Raw genomic sequence first — 14,989 nt, 5'->3', positions numbered from 1 at the left:
CCCTAACACTCAACGCAGCATCGTCCCCTCCACCTTTCCTAGCCTCCCCAGCCACAACCCCCAACAAAACAGCCTCAATCCCGCCCAACATCAGATAAACCACCCTCCGACTCTCGATCCCCGCCTTCGTATTCCGCGACCCAATCCACGTCGCCGTCCCGAACCCAACGACCACAATCGCGGCGCAGAACCTCGTCCAGAGAATCGTCGCGGGCGTGATGTGTGCGGACGGGTTATTGAGGATGTGAGATAGTACGGTATGGGTATTGGTGAGGAGTGGAAAGGCTGTGAAGTTGAGGATGCTTTCGTAAAGGAAGGCTTTTTGAACTATGAGGCCGTTGTGTTGGGGGTCGAGTTCGATGGCGACGTCAGTGGATGGTGAATGGTATGGGTGGGTGGTTTGAGGCATGTTCGGGCTGAATATAGTGCTGTTCGTAGTGTTTCCCAGTTCTCGCCGATCGATAATAGTCTTTGTAACTTTTTCTGTTCTGCTAGGTAGACAGTGCCGCCAGACAATATGCACGAGCAATATGACGTCAGCTACCACTGATCGCAGTCGCTTTCCAGCACCTTCCCGGTGAGGAAGTCTTCGAATCCGTGCAATTTCGGGGACTTTTTAGTTGCGTACTGGTTATCGCAAGGAGAGACGCAGAGCCTGCATCGTTGCTTAGCAGGACTACTCCGACCGCAAGAAGGCAATACTTACGTGAAACGTGGCAGGAACAACGCAGAGTGTTTGTATTTGACTGCAGTCCGGAGATTGCTGCAAGTTGTGGTGTGTTCTCCTCTGAAGTCTTGCTCCAGGCAAGGACATCAACGAAAAAAAGTGTAGTCAATGCCACATGGACAATGACATTGTGGATGTAGTGGGGTAACCGTCCCGTCCAGCTAGATGAGATGATGTGGTGTCTTCTGTGCTTTGAGAAATGGAGTAGTGAGCGTGGTTGAGGAAAGCATCTACTGTGGCCTGGTTGTTGGCGGCAAAGTGTGGCGTCAGCATGATGAAGGAGCCGCTATCGATCGTTCTCGCGGTTATGTTCGAATCCAGTGTGTCTTACATCCAGCTCAGCTCAGTGCTGAACAGTGGCGCATTGAGAAGGCAATTTGTCGCTGTGCATGTCGTGCAAACGTTGACATTCATGTCGAAAGTGCTGTGTAGACAAAATCGAAAGGCATAGACTTTTGTAAGCTGAAGATCAGTGTGAAACAATTCGCAGGAGGAGGCGACGAAAGACAAACCTGAGGTCAGAGCTGACCTCAACTACAAGTATCCATCTGGAGTCGAGGAAATCGTGGCCAACTCAGGGCAAGCCGGTCCGAGACAGCACAGTTGCTATTACTTTGGCTCAGGCTGAGAAGTGAATCTCTGCCTCGGGAATCCACTCGAGATTAGAGCACATCGCAGATAGGAATTTCCGTTCAGGTTGGCACATTATGATGGCTGCACAACAGGCATATCGGACACATCACATCTGTGACTAGTCTTGTGCCAGGGTGTCAAAGGCACACCTCGGCAACATCGAATGCATCAAGCTAGAGCTTTGCTGATGCAAGCGAGTGAGGCGAACCCAGGAGACTTCAATGTATAATGAAGTCTTTCTTGCAGAAGCTGAGAGAGATACTCGTCTAGCTTCGAAAGAGGTGCTTGTGCCATTGACAGCGTACAGCCGAAGACAAACGTAGCCCGCCTTGCAACCTTGTGCCAACCGAAGAGGGTAACTCTATTCGTGCGAGTTCGGATGAAGCTGTATACAGGCTGCGGAAGAGCCTCGGTCATCCCCAGACCATCCAAAAAGAAAAGCGAAGGTGCATTATGCGGTAAGCAATTATTGTGCTATCTCGTAAAGACCAGCTTCAAGAAGCTCTCAAATGGCGTCGATCGATGTCGTACCGGTTCGGATTGACTCATTCAGTGTAAGGTTGTCTTTGTTGTCGATGGCGCTTATCAGTGGTCGTCCAAGAAACCGCTCCTTCTCCATCCTAGGCCAATAATCCCATTGCGTTTGCATAAGAAATTGCATTTTGGTACAATCTGTCGTGCCGTCGTGGTCGTCGGTGCTGACAGAAGCTGTGAAGTTTCGAGTTTTACTGCCAAATATTAGCGTGGCTCAAACAAGTCATCTATCTCCGAGCTTACAGAAATTTCCTCCATAGCATCCCCTGCAGTAGCTGCAGCACTAGTAGCAGCACCTTCTGTGGCAGCCGCAGCGTTCGAGCCATTCCAATAGTCAGTCATCTCAGCGTCGAGTTCCTCAGCGGTCTTTGGCTTTGGTCGCGCGTTCTTGGCCTTTTTGGCCGGCTTGTCTTTGCCAACGACCTTCTTGTTCTTATTGTCGACCTTCTTGGCAGTGACTGATTTTGGCTGCGCCTTTGGGTGTGCTTTTGAGTTGGCACTAGTCTTTGTCAGTGGATCTGACTTCCCTGGCTTCGGGTTGGCGTACGCAACACGTTCAGCGAGGCTGGGTGCAGCTGGAACGTTGCTAGCATCGAAGACCACCTCAACCTAGATACCCATCAGAAAGTGCCGTGAAGAAAGGAGCAGATGGTGCTTGCCTTCATTGCTTTTCCATCGATTTTGATACCATCCTGTTCGCGTGCAGCTTTAGCAGCAGAGTCTGGTTTGACGAAAATAACGTCTGCGATTCCTCTGCTTACACCAAGCTCGTTGTAGTGCACAGAGACTTTCTTGATAGGTCCGACAGATTTGCCGAAATATTCCTGTATGGAAGATGTGATCAGTATGGCTGCTCTCCGAAGATTCGTGCAAGTGTGTCATCAGGATGGCGAAGCAGTAAGATTGACCCTCTCCGCATCGCACATCAGCCCAGCAGGTGGAAATTGCGCAAGATCCGAGGCTGATTCGGTGGAACATTGCGACCAAAAAGTCAGCAGCGATGGAGCTCGGAGACACTTCCTCAAGGGCAATAGAAATTGCTGTGAGTTCGTGTTTCTTCAAACCGCAACCACACCCCCATCTTTCAAATCTTGGTAACACACGGCATAGGTCAATGCTCATGCTTGCTAACACGGAAAACGTAGCAATAGTCGAGATATCGATGACGATGGAAGAAGGAAGAACCGCTGTAGTACGTTACAGGTGGGGCCGTGTATCACGCTGCTCTGACCAAGTTCTCCGACATCAAGCAGGCTCAGCATGGCGCACGTCGTTTGATGTATGACAACTCGTGTCGGCAGTGCTCAGAGGCCCTTCTCTTTCAGTTTCCAATGGATTCACGCGGTTGAGGACCAGGATGGATGAAGAGTCGGAACAACGATCAAGAAGTCGCGTGTGTCTGAGTCGAATCGAGAAGTGATTGGTTAACATACCTTGATCTGAGTCTCATTGACATCGTGCGGTAGTCTGCTGACGAGAATCTTGCTGTTCCTCGGACCTTTGTGTGCAGGACCAGTAGCAGGCTTGACTGCTGGTTTCATGGGCTTCACTGCCTTCTTCACACCTCCGACCGGCGCTTTTCTAGGCTGGTTGCGACGTCCAGATCGCTTTGCTTTCTTTTGACCATCAATGATAGAGTCGAGGGATTGGTCAATTCGCGCAGACATGTTGATTGAGATATGCGGATTGAGAATAGAAGGATTTAAAGGATTGATTGGGTAAAGGTGTATGTTGTTCTGGCGTCAGGCGAGTGATCGCGTCGAGAGGGATTGTTTAAAAGTCGCGAAGTCGAAAATTGTGGTTGGAATATGGTACAGTGTAAAGCGATGGGAAAATTCAGAGCGCAACAGAAGTTCGAAAGGATAGCTGGATGCACGACGTGGCTGCCTGGTGATAAAGGAAAACGAAGGAGGGAAAGAATGTACTAAGTGACACTGCTGGCACGTCAAGCTTTCCGCATGCAGGTTGGCCCAAGCAAACAGCAAGGCAGCAACGTCAAACCAGGCCAATTCAGGGGCTCCTTTGTCAGTGTGCTTTCTTCATTCTTCACTTGTTCATCACCGTCAACATCGTACGAAATAACGTGATTCTGCTTCCACGGATCTTAGATGAGAACGTTCTGAGTGTTTACCGTGTCAAATAACAGATCGGAAGGCGAGCAAATTGCAAGTTCTCTGAGTTCTGCAGTGGTTTGCACGCATCGTGCTTCATATTGCTCATGATGTGGTAAACAGTTGCCGGGCAATTACACCTGATCTACATCTATTCCGGCACATTGGACTGGCACGATATCGTGCAATGTATATAAACGCATTATAAGTTTCAACGCGAGTTGATCTGTGTTCAATATCAGGTGTTCAGCCAAGCGCTTCTTTACGTTCACGACATCTGAATCTTGATAGGAATTCTGCGCATGGACGATCTCGAACACATAATGTGAGCACTACATAAGTGCATGCTGTAGATCGATTGGAACAAACGACGACGGCCCTCGTGGAAATAATGCTGATACCAGAAAACTCCAAACACCTTCATATGCGCCCGCTGAGAAACCGTCACCGTCTGCTAGCTCTTCAGAGCTTCTAGCCTGCCTCTCATCTGTTCCAGATCCTCCACCTCCGCCTCTTCCTCTTCCTGCGCAGGTATCGCCGGCATCTGCTGATCGATCGGACCAAGTTTGCCCTTCAGGACCTCGCTCAGCACAGCGTCAACCTCAGCCTCGGCCTCTTCGTCTTCCTCGAGCAGCTCGTTAGTTTCTAGCATGTCTCCTACCATTTCTTCGATTATGCCAGCCTTCATCAATTCCTGGCTTAGCTCGTTCATAGTACCGGAAAGTTCAGGGAGCTTGATCAAAGTATTGACATCTTTCATAATTCCCGAGCTGACCTTCATGCTGTTCTCGATCTTTCGTATCGAGAATGCCTCGTTAACTTGCATCTGTACGCTCTGCAGCTGAGCTTTGCTTGTATGTAGCCTGCCAGCCTGCCGTCGGACGTTGACTAACTCTTTGGCGAAAGTTCTGCACTCCTGTCTCGCTTGTTTCGCCTGTGCTGGATTACGTTCTGCTCGTTTCGAGGCTTGTAGAATGTAGTTTCGAGTTTTGGATTCTGTGATTTTCATATTCTGGATATCGCGATCTAGTGCGCGGACGTTCTTGCGTATTAAGGCGTCGCATTTTCGCTTCTGTGGAAGGTTTAGAGATCATTAGTCTCAAAAATGAAGTGTATATACCTGCTCCGCGGGATCTGGCTTGAAGAAGACAGATCGAATGGTCTGCATATTGGTTGGTATTCCAGTTGTTTACAGTTTCGAGGTTCAGACAACCACTGCTCCGCGAAGGCGCATCTGTCACAGTCGACTTAAAAGGTGTATGCACCTTCTCATTCTGCTATACCACACTAATACAAAGTATGGCTTCACATGCGGCTCTTTCAGGCACGAATTGTTAGAACAACAAATCGGCAGCGCTAGGGCTGAGCTCTGATCTCATAGGCATCAATTGGCCAAACAGTTAGTGGGGGCGCGGGGAATTTTGGGCTTCACATTTCGTCGCTGAGGCCTGAATGATCTTCGGCCGAGCTCAGAAAGCGCACAAAACTTGCTGCCTGATGAGCTGGATTCATTCTATGTGATTCGTTGGAATTCCGTGGTACTGGAATTGGATAGTCCCAAGTTACTAGCCTTGCGATTGCCAAACAAAAAACAGCTCACACCTGCACAATTAGACATACAGCGATCGCACGATTTCTTACAAGCCTTATCTCCTGCTCGACCAAGTACGAACAATACCTACATCGACCACCTAACTACTCGAGCATAAGACCGGCTATGTCGACCACTCAGCAAACCCCAGAAGGTAAGTACTGGAACTTTTCGAGCCTTGTCCTGGTTTGACTTGAAGCGGTGACGGTAATTGACTTGATATCACAGTCCTCTGGGCGCAACGATCCTCCAGCACTGATGCTGAAAAGAACTACGTCTACCTTACAATAGGTGTACCCGATGTACCGCCAAAATCTCTAAAGCTCGATCTTACTCCAGAAAAGCTTACCTTCACTGGTACCTCAGATTCCAAGAAGACCACTTATCATGTCGAGCTGGAATTCTACGCCGAGATTGATCCTTCAGCATCGAAGACACATCATACTGCTGCCAACATCCAAATGGTTTTGAGAAAGAAGGAAATGAAGGAAGAGTTCTGGCCGCGACTGCTCAAGACTGACAAGAAGGCCCATTTCCTGAGGACTGATTTTGACAAGGTATATTCACGTTTTGCCATATTGAAGGAACGCTGCTAACAGCTGGAATCAGTGGGTTGACGAAGATGAACAGAACGAGGCACCTGAAGACGACTACATGGACAAATTCGGTGGTGGTGGCATGGGTGGTATGGGAGGTATGGGTGAGGACGGTGGCTTTGGCGGCATCGACTTTTCGAAACTCGCTGGTGGTGCTGGCGGAGCTATGCCAGGCATGGAGGGCTTGGGTGGTGAAGACGAGGACGAGGATGACGAGGATGACGAGGAGATGCCTGATCTTGCTGACCCCGAGGCTGAAGATGACAAGACTGCTGGCAAAGGTAAGAACAAAATCGAGGAGATCAACGATGACGAGTCTAAATAAATGACTACCACCACAGACTCATCTGCCACGAATTCTGAAATGAAAGATTTACCGATCCGATAGGTCGACGCTGCGGTGAACGTGGCCTATCCAGGACTCGACTCGTTCGACCACACAGGAAAAGCTACGTTCGCTTGGGAAACCTGGCGAGATGAGTTCAAAAATCCAGCTCCTATCCTATGGACGAGCCTGACGTCAGCCGCGGATATAGATACAAACGTGCCTATGATAAAGATTACGAAGCAAGCGCTTGTGAATGAATGAATCCTTTCAGCCACCAATCCCTTACTTACGCTCTTGGTCTCTGTAGGTACACTGATTCATGTTTCGGAACTATGATCAAACGCCGAGTCGGAGAGTCCTGTTAATGCCAGCCAGGTGGCTTCTTAACACCTCTGCTGCTTCAGGGCACGCTCCACTCGGGACTTTGCAGGCTGTACATGGATGGATGGTGCAACAAGGAAGGTCTGAGGCAGACAAACGTGATTCGACTCAATCGAAGCATATGAAGAATCCCCCTGACTGTCGGGATGTAACCATTACGCTGTGACCCGAAAAACATGTGTAGTAGCCGCACACTGTCTACGCCTATCTTCCTCGACGGAGCAAGAGCTCTTTGATAAAGGAGAGTCCATTTGACAGGACGGAGAGGACTCCGATAGCCTGAGTACTGATCGTATTTCTGTAAAGCGTTTAAGCCTGAGGCAGCTATTTTGACCTCACGATGCTCATCTCCAAAGATATCTCTCCCTTGAACATGTTAACCCACAACACTTCGAGGCGAGCATGATTCCTCGATGCACAGCATGATACCAAGGACATCGTACTGTGTCTCACGACAACTGCAATAGAGTCTTGCGACTCTGGATGATGCCGTGGACGCGATGGCCGAAGCCAAAACTCAATAGCGGATACGAGCTTTCTCCAGTGACGTTGCTTCACGGTTCATGCTTCAAAGTTACGTACAAAAAATCTGTCTTGGCCACTATTACAGCTTCAAGTCATGTCTTAATTACGCAAAGCCGTGTAAATCAAAATAAAGGTCATTAGTCATGCTTGGCGAGGTGCTAAGATGTGATGAAGCAAATGGTTGTGGCACCACGAAATTCTTAGCATTCGAAAGTCTGGCTTTGAGGAGCTCGTCAGCGAGGAACATGATGTTGACCCCTTGAGATCGCTGGAGAATCCGAACAAACAAGGTGTGAAGGATGGTCGCCACGATAACTCGGAGCATTGGTGCTATGGCCCCATCTGACTGGACTGACGCAGCAGAATGGTCAAATAGCAGGAAGTGGACGGTGATAGTAACGGCGTGTACCGTCACCTTCCTTGTTGGCATAAATTCAACAGCTCTACTTCCTGCCAGCGAGGACATCGCTCACCGGTTTGATGTCGACCTTACTGCATTCGACCACACCGCGTTCCTCGTGACAGCCTGGAATGCAGGTGCGGCAGTCGTCCCCCTATTCATTCTGCCGGCCATGGAAGATTTTGGCGTGCGTCCGACATATCTCACGCTATACGCCTTGTTTCTGGTCTTTGTGATGGTTCAGGGTGTCGCCATGAATTTCGCTACACTCCTTGTTGCTAGAGTCATCGCCGGAAGTTGTGGTGGAGTTTTACAGAACGCTGTGGACGGCATGGCAGCGGATCTATGGGGCAACGACACCAGAAGGAGGTCCTTGAGCCTGACTCTTTTTATCTTTGGGCTTCTTGGAGGGGTGACCATCGGTGCCGTAATTGGCGGAGTGATTCTGGCGTCTGTGTCCTGGAGATGGTGCGTCTATCCAAGCTATATTGCTCCTCTATATTGTCTTGCTCACAGTGCCGATACTAACCATGTCACAGGATATCTTATATCCAGCTTGTAATCTACGGCGCGTTTTTTCCGGTTGTCATTTTCTGCCTCCACGAGACTCGACCTAGAGTTTCGAAGGGCAAGGTTCCAGTCAAGAACCGGATCTCGTCAGCACTCAACGAAACAATACTGCGATCCAGTAAGATGCTGCTCACCGAGTTCGTGGTGTCTTCTTTCACACTGTGGTCGTCTTTCTCGTTCGGCACTGTTCTCATCATGACACAGTCCATACCACTCGTCTATACGGCCCTGTATTCGTGGTCTCCGTCGAAAGGCGGCATCGTCCAAGTCGCTCTCTTCATAGGAGAGACCATTGGCCTCATTCTATGCGTGTTTCAAGACCTCGTGATATTTCCTCAGTATTCAGAGCGTCGCTCAAAGGACTTAGAACCTCACCCTGACAACGAAAAGTCGCCGTCACTGAGGCAGGAGATCGACAATAATAAGGCCGGCAAGCTACCACCCAACCCAGAAGCTCGCCTGTACACCTCTATTCCAGCATCACTCCTCGGCCTGACTGCTGGCTTCTTTATCTATGGCTGGACTTCACAACCAGATCAAGGTTATGCTTGGCCACTTCCAACGTTAGGGCTCCTATTGATCGGCGTTGGAATCATGGCCATTGTCCAAGCTGTAACGAATTACGTTACAGACTGCTACCCAACACATGCGAACAGTGCAGTGTCAGCTATTGCCTTTGGGGAGAACACCTTTGCTGCTTTCTTGCCATTGGCTACACGAGATATGTATACAGTTCTGGGCTTTGCATGGGCAAGCAGTTTACTTGGATTTCTTGCAATCGCTGTGAGCATCGGACCAATACTGCTGGTTGTTTATGGACCTAGGATAAGGCGTAGAAGCACTATGATAGGATGAGGAAGGAAGAATTGATACTGGTCGAATTTAATGATTGATATAAGTCAGACCCATTCAAGCTTGATTGCAATCGTTCTCTTTGTTAAATGCATGCCAGGTCCTCTCCTTGAAGAGCTCGAGGCCGCATGGCTGCCACTGAACTGAAACGACCCATATGCATTTATGAGCCTGTGCTTATGATGACCGATTTGAGAATAGAGATCTCATGCGCGTGCAGTACTAGTCTAGAGCTTGCACAGTACGTACCTTTGGCACGAATGAGGTCTGCCGTCTTCTGCAGTGTGAGGAAGAGGTCGGATGATTCAGCTTGGAGCGGGCCAAGGTTGTGCCGCACATTGATGGTGAGAAAGTGCCGGCCGATACGTCACCGATAGAATTCTATGCGGCAATACATTGTGTAGTGATCAATGCTCACTGATCATACCCCCGTGCCCACTTCAGCACGTGTTCAGGTGGTCCAGTTTGCCCGCTTCCGTGCACGACGGATCAAATCGCATGAAAGACAGGCCTTGCCCGCTGCAACTTCAGAAAACACATGCCTACATCATTGTTACTTCTCTGTGTCGAATCTTTGTCGGAGATGCAGATCTCTCCACCGACTTCGAGCGGTCTGATGCGAATGGAACAACAAATATTAGTTGATTCCGATCTGATATCTGCTTTGATCAGAGATCGTCGCTCAATCAGAACCAGTCACTCCGAAATGTAGTCCGTCACCGAACGAACAGTATGGCCAATTCGATTGCACCGGCTTACCAGTTTACGTTTTTCATAGACACGATATGGTGTATATAACATTGTCAATGTCGACGCGACATGCATCGAGCTCAAACTTGTCACATCGGCATTTCTAAAGCTCGAGCAATACTGCCTTCGACAAAAGCTAACAACATCTGCACATACACTTCCAAAAGTATTATGGAGAACTTCAGTCGAGACACCACGGGTCTTGAAGTGGTAGAGACCTTGAAGGATCAAGTCGCAGGGAAAACATGTAAGTTCACCCTTTGAAGCCATACTTACCATCCATTCATCAGTCACTAACATATATGTTATCAGTCGTCATTACCGGTCCATCCAAAGACTCCCTAGCAGCCGAAGCAGCCTTTTCTCTAGCTTCAGCATCGAGTCCACCAGCACAAATCATCCTCCTCGGACGTACTCTGTCGAAAATCCAACCAGTCATCGATCGCATTACCCAGGCCAACGCTTCAATCAAGACAACCTTCGTCAACCTCGATCTAAGTAATCTTAACACAGTCCGCAATTGTGCCGCCGAGATCGCAAAACTGACCTCCCGTGTCGATGTCCTAATCAACAGCGCCGGCATCATGGCCCTGGAGAATTTCCAAACCTCAGCAGATGGCTTCGAAATGCAATTAGCAGCATGCCACATCGGCCACTTCTTGCTCACAGGACTTCTGCTGCCTCTACTGAAAGCCGCACCAGCAGCTCGTGTCGTAACGCTTACAAGCATGGGCTATGAAAGCTCCGACTTCCTCTTCGACGACTACAACTTCTCCGAGGGAAAGACGTACAACAGGTGGCTCGCTTACGGACAAGCCAAGACCGCGAATGTAATGTTCACCACCGAACTGGCCAGACGAGCTTCTGCACAAGGTCTTGACTTGAGGGCATATGTGGTGCATCCAGGTGTGATTCTGAGCAGCGGCATCATGAAAGAACTTGACATGGAATCACTCATGAAAGCGCTCGAGGAGACCAAAGCCGAGTACGCCAAGCAAGGCATCGAGTATGTGCCCGAGACGCCGAAGAGTATCGAGCAAGGTTGCGCAACGATGCTTGTGGCGAGTTTGGCAAACGAGCTGAGCAGTCACAATGGTGCATTCCTAAGGGATTCGCAAATCTTCGCGGAGGAGGAACAGAAGCCGTGGGTAAAGGATGCAGAAAAGGCGAGAAAGTTGTGGGAGCTCAGCGAAGGATGGGTTGGGGAGAAGTTCCTCTGAAGTACTGCTGTTTGTATATAAAGCCTACTTAGAAAGGTGTTTTGGCTGGTTTGGGGTGGATGAGTAGTGCCATAGTGCATGTGCATGTAATAACATGATCCATTTTAACCTCCGTTTGTACTTGTTCTGAGATCTTTCCGTGTTGAGCATTGCATATCAAAGTACGTAGGCTGAATTAATCCAGTGAAGGTCAATCCCACATCCATATCCATGTCCATATCCGCGAAGCCAATTCTAATCTCAATCCCGATCCATATCCTGGATTGGGATTAGGGGTCTAAGGAGAGTACAGTATATCTAACGACTAATCTAGTGCAGTTCTGCTCATCGAACGCATCGTTTATTAACAGCATCTATCAAATCTGCTCGGTGAACTACGTTGTCCTGCGTGAGTTGCGATTCAGGAGGGACATACACCTCGCCGACTAAGTCGTTTATATCGTGGCTATGTTATGATCATTGGTATCGACACAGTACTGGATTTCATCTTCAGGTAATGGTGGAAAAAAGTGCTTTGTACATGGATCTATCTCGAATATGTCTAGACAGGCTCTCTCGTCCGCTCAAGCTTTCAGTATTTCACATACAGCAGCTGTCAACACAACCGCCCCACAACCATGCGTTAGTACATAGGACAATAGTCGTTCATCAATACCACCCGTCCCGTCACGATTACCTGCGTCCAAATATCCTCTTCCAGAAAGGTAACTTGGGCTCTTCAGCAGCCTTCTTTACTGCCTCCTGTGATGGCTCGCCGCGCATGTTTGGCTCACCAGCTCTTCCGAAGCCGCCTTCTTCCACTGACTGCGGCGCCTTTTCTCTCTTGAAATGCATCCAGAGCTCATGGTTCTGTCTCAAGCTCTCCCTTGTCCCCGTTTGATCTGCATATAATCTGCTTAATTGTCTCTTGAGCTGGACGATATCGTCCTGAGGGGAGACGATGCTTTTGGCCCTTGTTTGGAATAAACTCTCTTCTTGCTCCGCGAGTCTGTCCTTGATCTCGGCTATTTCAGCAGTATCTGCAGCATCGCTTATGTAGCCGTGCTGAGCATCGAAACTTTTCAAGCTGTCGTAAGCCCTCTGGTTCTCGGCATTGTTGACGAACAACTGGATTATTTGTTCTCGTTCGTCGATAACTTTCAAGTAGTCCTCCAGCAGGTCTGCACTCTCTCCCGCCTCTGGGTTCTGACACTGTAGTTGAAGGAGCTGAATCTGGTTCTCCAACCAATCTGCTCTCGCCTTCTCGACGACACTTCCACTTTTCAATACTTCTTTACGAGCTTCTGGCATGTAACCTTCTGCTTCGTCCAAGTACCTGTGCATTTCACTCCATGCCTGGGCAGAGCCTCTCTCCTGACCTTTCAAGGCAATATCAAAACTTTCTTGAGCCAATGGGATACGCTCGAGTACAGCGTTTAGATACGGCATAGCCTCAGCGTCGATCTCTGATCCCCGAAACCTTGCCTCCAACTCAGTCGACGCTACGCGCAGCTCCACAATTTTCGCACGAATCATAACCATGGTCGTTTGTGTCCAGTCATCGATCCTCCTATCTCGAGCCTCAAAAGCAGTCCTAGCAGTGTCCTCCGGTGACACATATCGACCAACCTCTCCACGAACTTCGGTACCGAAAACATGGACCGAGTTCGAGCGCGGAATGGCCACTTCAGCTCGTTGCTCAGCAATAGGATATTCTTCCTCATCATAGTGGAAATGCTGTCGGACAACTGAAACACGTTCTTGGGTGACAGCCTTGTTCTCGATTAAGGTGTGGTATACAGAGTCTGGCCATTCATTTGCATAGTGTGCATCGCGAATATCAGCCCAGAAGATATCGCACTCGTGATTTTTGGGATCCTTCCACGCTTCTTTCAGCTCTTCCACAGCCTCTCGCAGCTCTTTCAGACGAGGCTCCCAACGCTCACGTATTTCTGCACAGCCTTGCTCGATTGCAGTTCCCACGGAGTTGTAAGGACCAACCCATGGGCTGTTATAGGACTTTCTCTTGTGCTGAGCGATCTGCCACTTTGCCTCGCGCTGAATGGTGCGCATGACTTTAGCATTGTGTTTCTCGCTGCTGGGGATCGTCTCGATTTCCTTCTGGAGACTTTCTATCTGCTTGCTGGCCTCCGCCTGCATAGCAGCCATTTGAGATTCAACCTCTGCATTCCGCCGAGCCCTCTCCTCTTCCATTTGAGCGTCCACTTCTGCTCGTTCCGATTCTGATAGTTGAGTGAGCTTTCTGTCGACGTCTGGGACTAGTCGGGCTTCCAGCTCCTTGGTCTTGGCTTGTTCTTCGTCTTTCATGCTTGCAAGAGCCTCATCGAGGGCACGAATAGGTCCGAGCTCTTTCTGAGTTTCTTTCTGAATCTCGTCAAACAAACCTAGTATAGATTCTTTGCTTGTGTCAGTACGTAGGCTGATGGCACCCTCATACTCGGTACTGATCCTAGCAAGAGTATGTCTATCAATTTTGACCTGGCCTGGACGAACGTTCAGGCTCTCCTCTCGAACCAAAAGCTCCTCTGCCTTTTCCACTTCTGATTTTCTGGTCTCACGAAGACTACGTCGTCCACCTTTGGTAAGAAATCTCTGTCGGACCTGCTGATTGTGCTTGTCTACCTCAAGGAGCTCTTGAGGAGTCATCTCATCTGGATCATTCATTCTCGTAAGAACGGCAGCAACATCAGCAACTGCTGTGCTTCTTTGATTCATGAGATGACGCGCGACTACATTCTGAGGCAGGCGTCTGCCAGGCACCGGAGTATCGATATGCTTGTGTCTCCCTCCTCTTTGGCCTTGATCATGTTTGGTTAGCGTGTCGAACTTCCTTTGTCCAAGATTTTGCTTGAATCTTTCGATGCCTTCCTCGGTCGCATTCGTCAACTCCTTAGGCGGATCGAGTTGCCGTCTCAGAGATAGCTCCCGAATGTCGTTGTATACTCTAAGACCCTTTTGCGCGCCTGCAGGTGTTCTAGAGAATCGTATAGAGAAGTAAGGACGCCACATATCGCGCCTCAAGGCATGTGGTACAGTTTTCTTGCCATGGAAGAGTAATTGCTTCAAGATCTTGTTGTTCTGTGACTGTATTAGTTCAAAGTCGTTTCACATAGCTTATTGAACATACCTCCATATTCCTTGTCAAACTGTATACAACCTGATTGGTCCGTATGTGTCTGTAAGCATATATGTTCATGCCCAAGGTTTCGTGCCGTAGCGCTTTCTCTAGCTGCCTTGCTACGACTGCCTTTTTGTGCTTTGCTGCGGATGACCTGGGAGAGTTCCATTTCCCGTCAGCCCAGACAAGGTTTTTACTCGATGGTTGTGATGGCATCGGCAAAGTGTTTGGTCCTGGGGTGCCTTTCGGTATAGGTGGAGGCCGTACTCGAGGTAGTGCAGGTAGTGGGAAGGGAGGCATTGAATGCGCCGCCGCAGCGGCCATTGCCTGTGCCATCCCAGACTACCGAAGAAAGATGTCCGTGAATGTTGGAAGGAGTGTCAAGGACTACAACAATCCATGGTCGATGCTTCCAACTCAATAGGCCTCGTACTTGTGACTTCTACATTAGGAAATCTTAGGTCGCGAGCTGAAATTCCGAAGATGTTCCGCTCAGGACTCGAGGCAAGTGAACCGACACTTTTGATATTGGACCAACACTTGCTCGAAGGTAAATACTGATCTCATCGTTACTTTACATGTTCAAAACCTCGGGAGACCTTACACCATACATTCGTGCTATGCCCTTATGGCAGGAGAAGCTCTCAATTTTG

At 49.1% G+C, this 14,989-nt stretch overlaps 6 protein-coding genes across 6 annotated transcripts; 3 read left to right on the top strand and 3 right to left on the bottom strand.

Moving 5' to 3' along the window:
- Positions 1 to 2,098: 2,098 nt before the first annotated feature.
- Positions 2,099 to 3,561, bottom strand: YRA1 (RNA-binding RNA annealing protein; the record flags this gene model as incomplete). Its single annotated transcript, XM_064897715.1, has 3 exons — positions 2,099 to 2,503; positions 2,656 to 2,718; positions 3,328 to 3,561. 3 exons carry the CDS (start codon positions 3,559 to 3,561, stop codon positions 2,099 to 2,101), a joined length of 702 nt encoding a protein of 233 aa, XP_064756665.1.
- Positions 3,562 to 4,459: 898 nt separating this feature from the next.
- VPS24 (Vacuolar protein-sorting-associated protein 24) lies at positions 4,460 to 5,173 on the bottom strand (the record flags this gene model as incomplete). Its single annotated transcript, XM_064897714.1, has 2 exons — positions 4,460 to 5,077; positions 5,126 to 5,173. The coding sequence occupies 2 exons, from the start codon at positions 5,171 to 5,173 to the stop codon at positions 4,460 to 4,462; spliced, it is 666 nt and encodes a 221-aa protein (XP_064756664.1).
- A 549-nt stretch (positions 5,174 to 5,722) lies between these two features.
- Positions 5,723 to 6,517, top strand: wos2 (p23 chaperone protein wos2; the record flags this gene model as incomplete). Its single annotated transcript, XM_064897713.1, has 3 exons — positions 5,723 to 5,750; positions 5,825 to 6,153; positions 6,206 to 6,517. The coding sequence occupies 3 exons, from the start codon at positions 5,723 to 5,725 to the stop codon at positions 6,515 to 6,517; spliced, it is 669 nt and encodes a 222-aa protein (XP_064756663.1).
- A 1,241-nt stretch (positions 6,518 to 7,758) lies between these two features.
- Positions 7,759 to 9,251, top strand: LTR64_003353 (uncharacterized protein; the record flags this gene model as incomplete). The annotated part of the gene is made up of 2 exons (XM_064897712.1): positions 7,759 to 8,294; positions 8,366 to 9,251. 2 exons carry the CDS (start codon positions 7,759 to 7,761, stop codon positions 9,249 to 9,251), a joined length of 1,422 nt encoding a protein of 473 aa, XP_064756662.1.
- A 918-nt stretch (positions 9,252 to 10,169) lies between these two features.
- On the top strand, positions 10,170 to 11,218 carry LTR64_003352 (uncharacterized protein; the record flags this gene model as incomplete). The annotated part of the gene is made up of 2 exons (XM_064897711.1): positions 10,170 to 10,245; positions 10,311 to 11,218. The coding sequence occupies 2 exons, from the start codon at positions 10,170 to 10,172 to the stop codon at positions 11,216 to 11,218; spliced, it is 984 nt and encodes a 327-aa protein (XP_064756661.1).
- A 672-nt stretch (positions 11,219 to 11,890) lies between these two features.
- On the bottom strand, positions 11,891 to 14,351 carry LTR64_003351 (uncharacterized protein; the record flags this gene model as incomplete). The annotated part of the gene is made up of 2 exons (XM_064897710.1): positions 11,891 to 14,296; positions 14,346 to 14,351. 2 exons carry the CDS (start codon positions 14,349 to 14,351, stop codon positions 11,891 to 11,893), a joined length of 2,412 nt encoding a protein of 803 aa, XP_064756660.1.
- Positions 14,352 to 14,989: the final 638 nt, after the last annotated feature.

This window comes from Lithohypha guttulata (assembly GCF_036872675.1).
Source record: "Lithohypha guttulata strain CCFEE 5908 chromosome Unknown scaffold_2, whole genome shotgun sequence".
In the NCBI taxonomy this organism is placed as follows: domain Eukaryota; kingdom Fungi; phylum Ascomycota; class Eurotiomycetes; order Chaetothyriales; family Trichomeriaceae; genus Lithohypha; species Lithohypha guttulata.
This window is presented reverse-complemented; position numbering and strand designations above follow the sequence as displayed.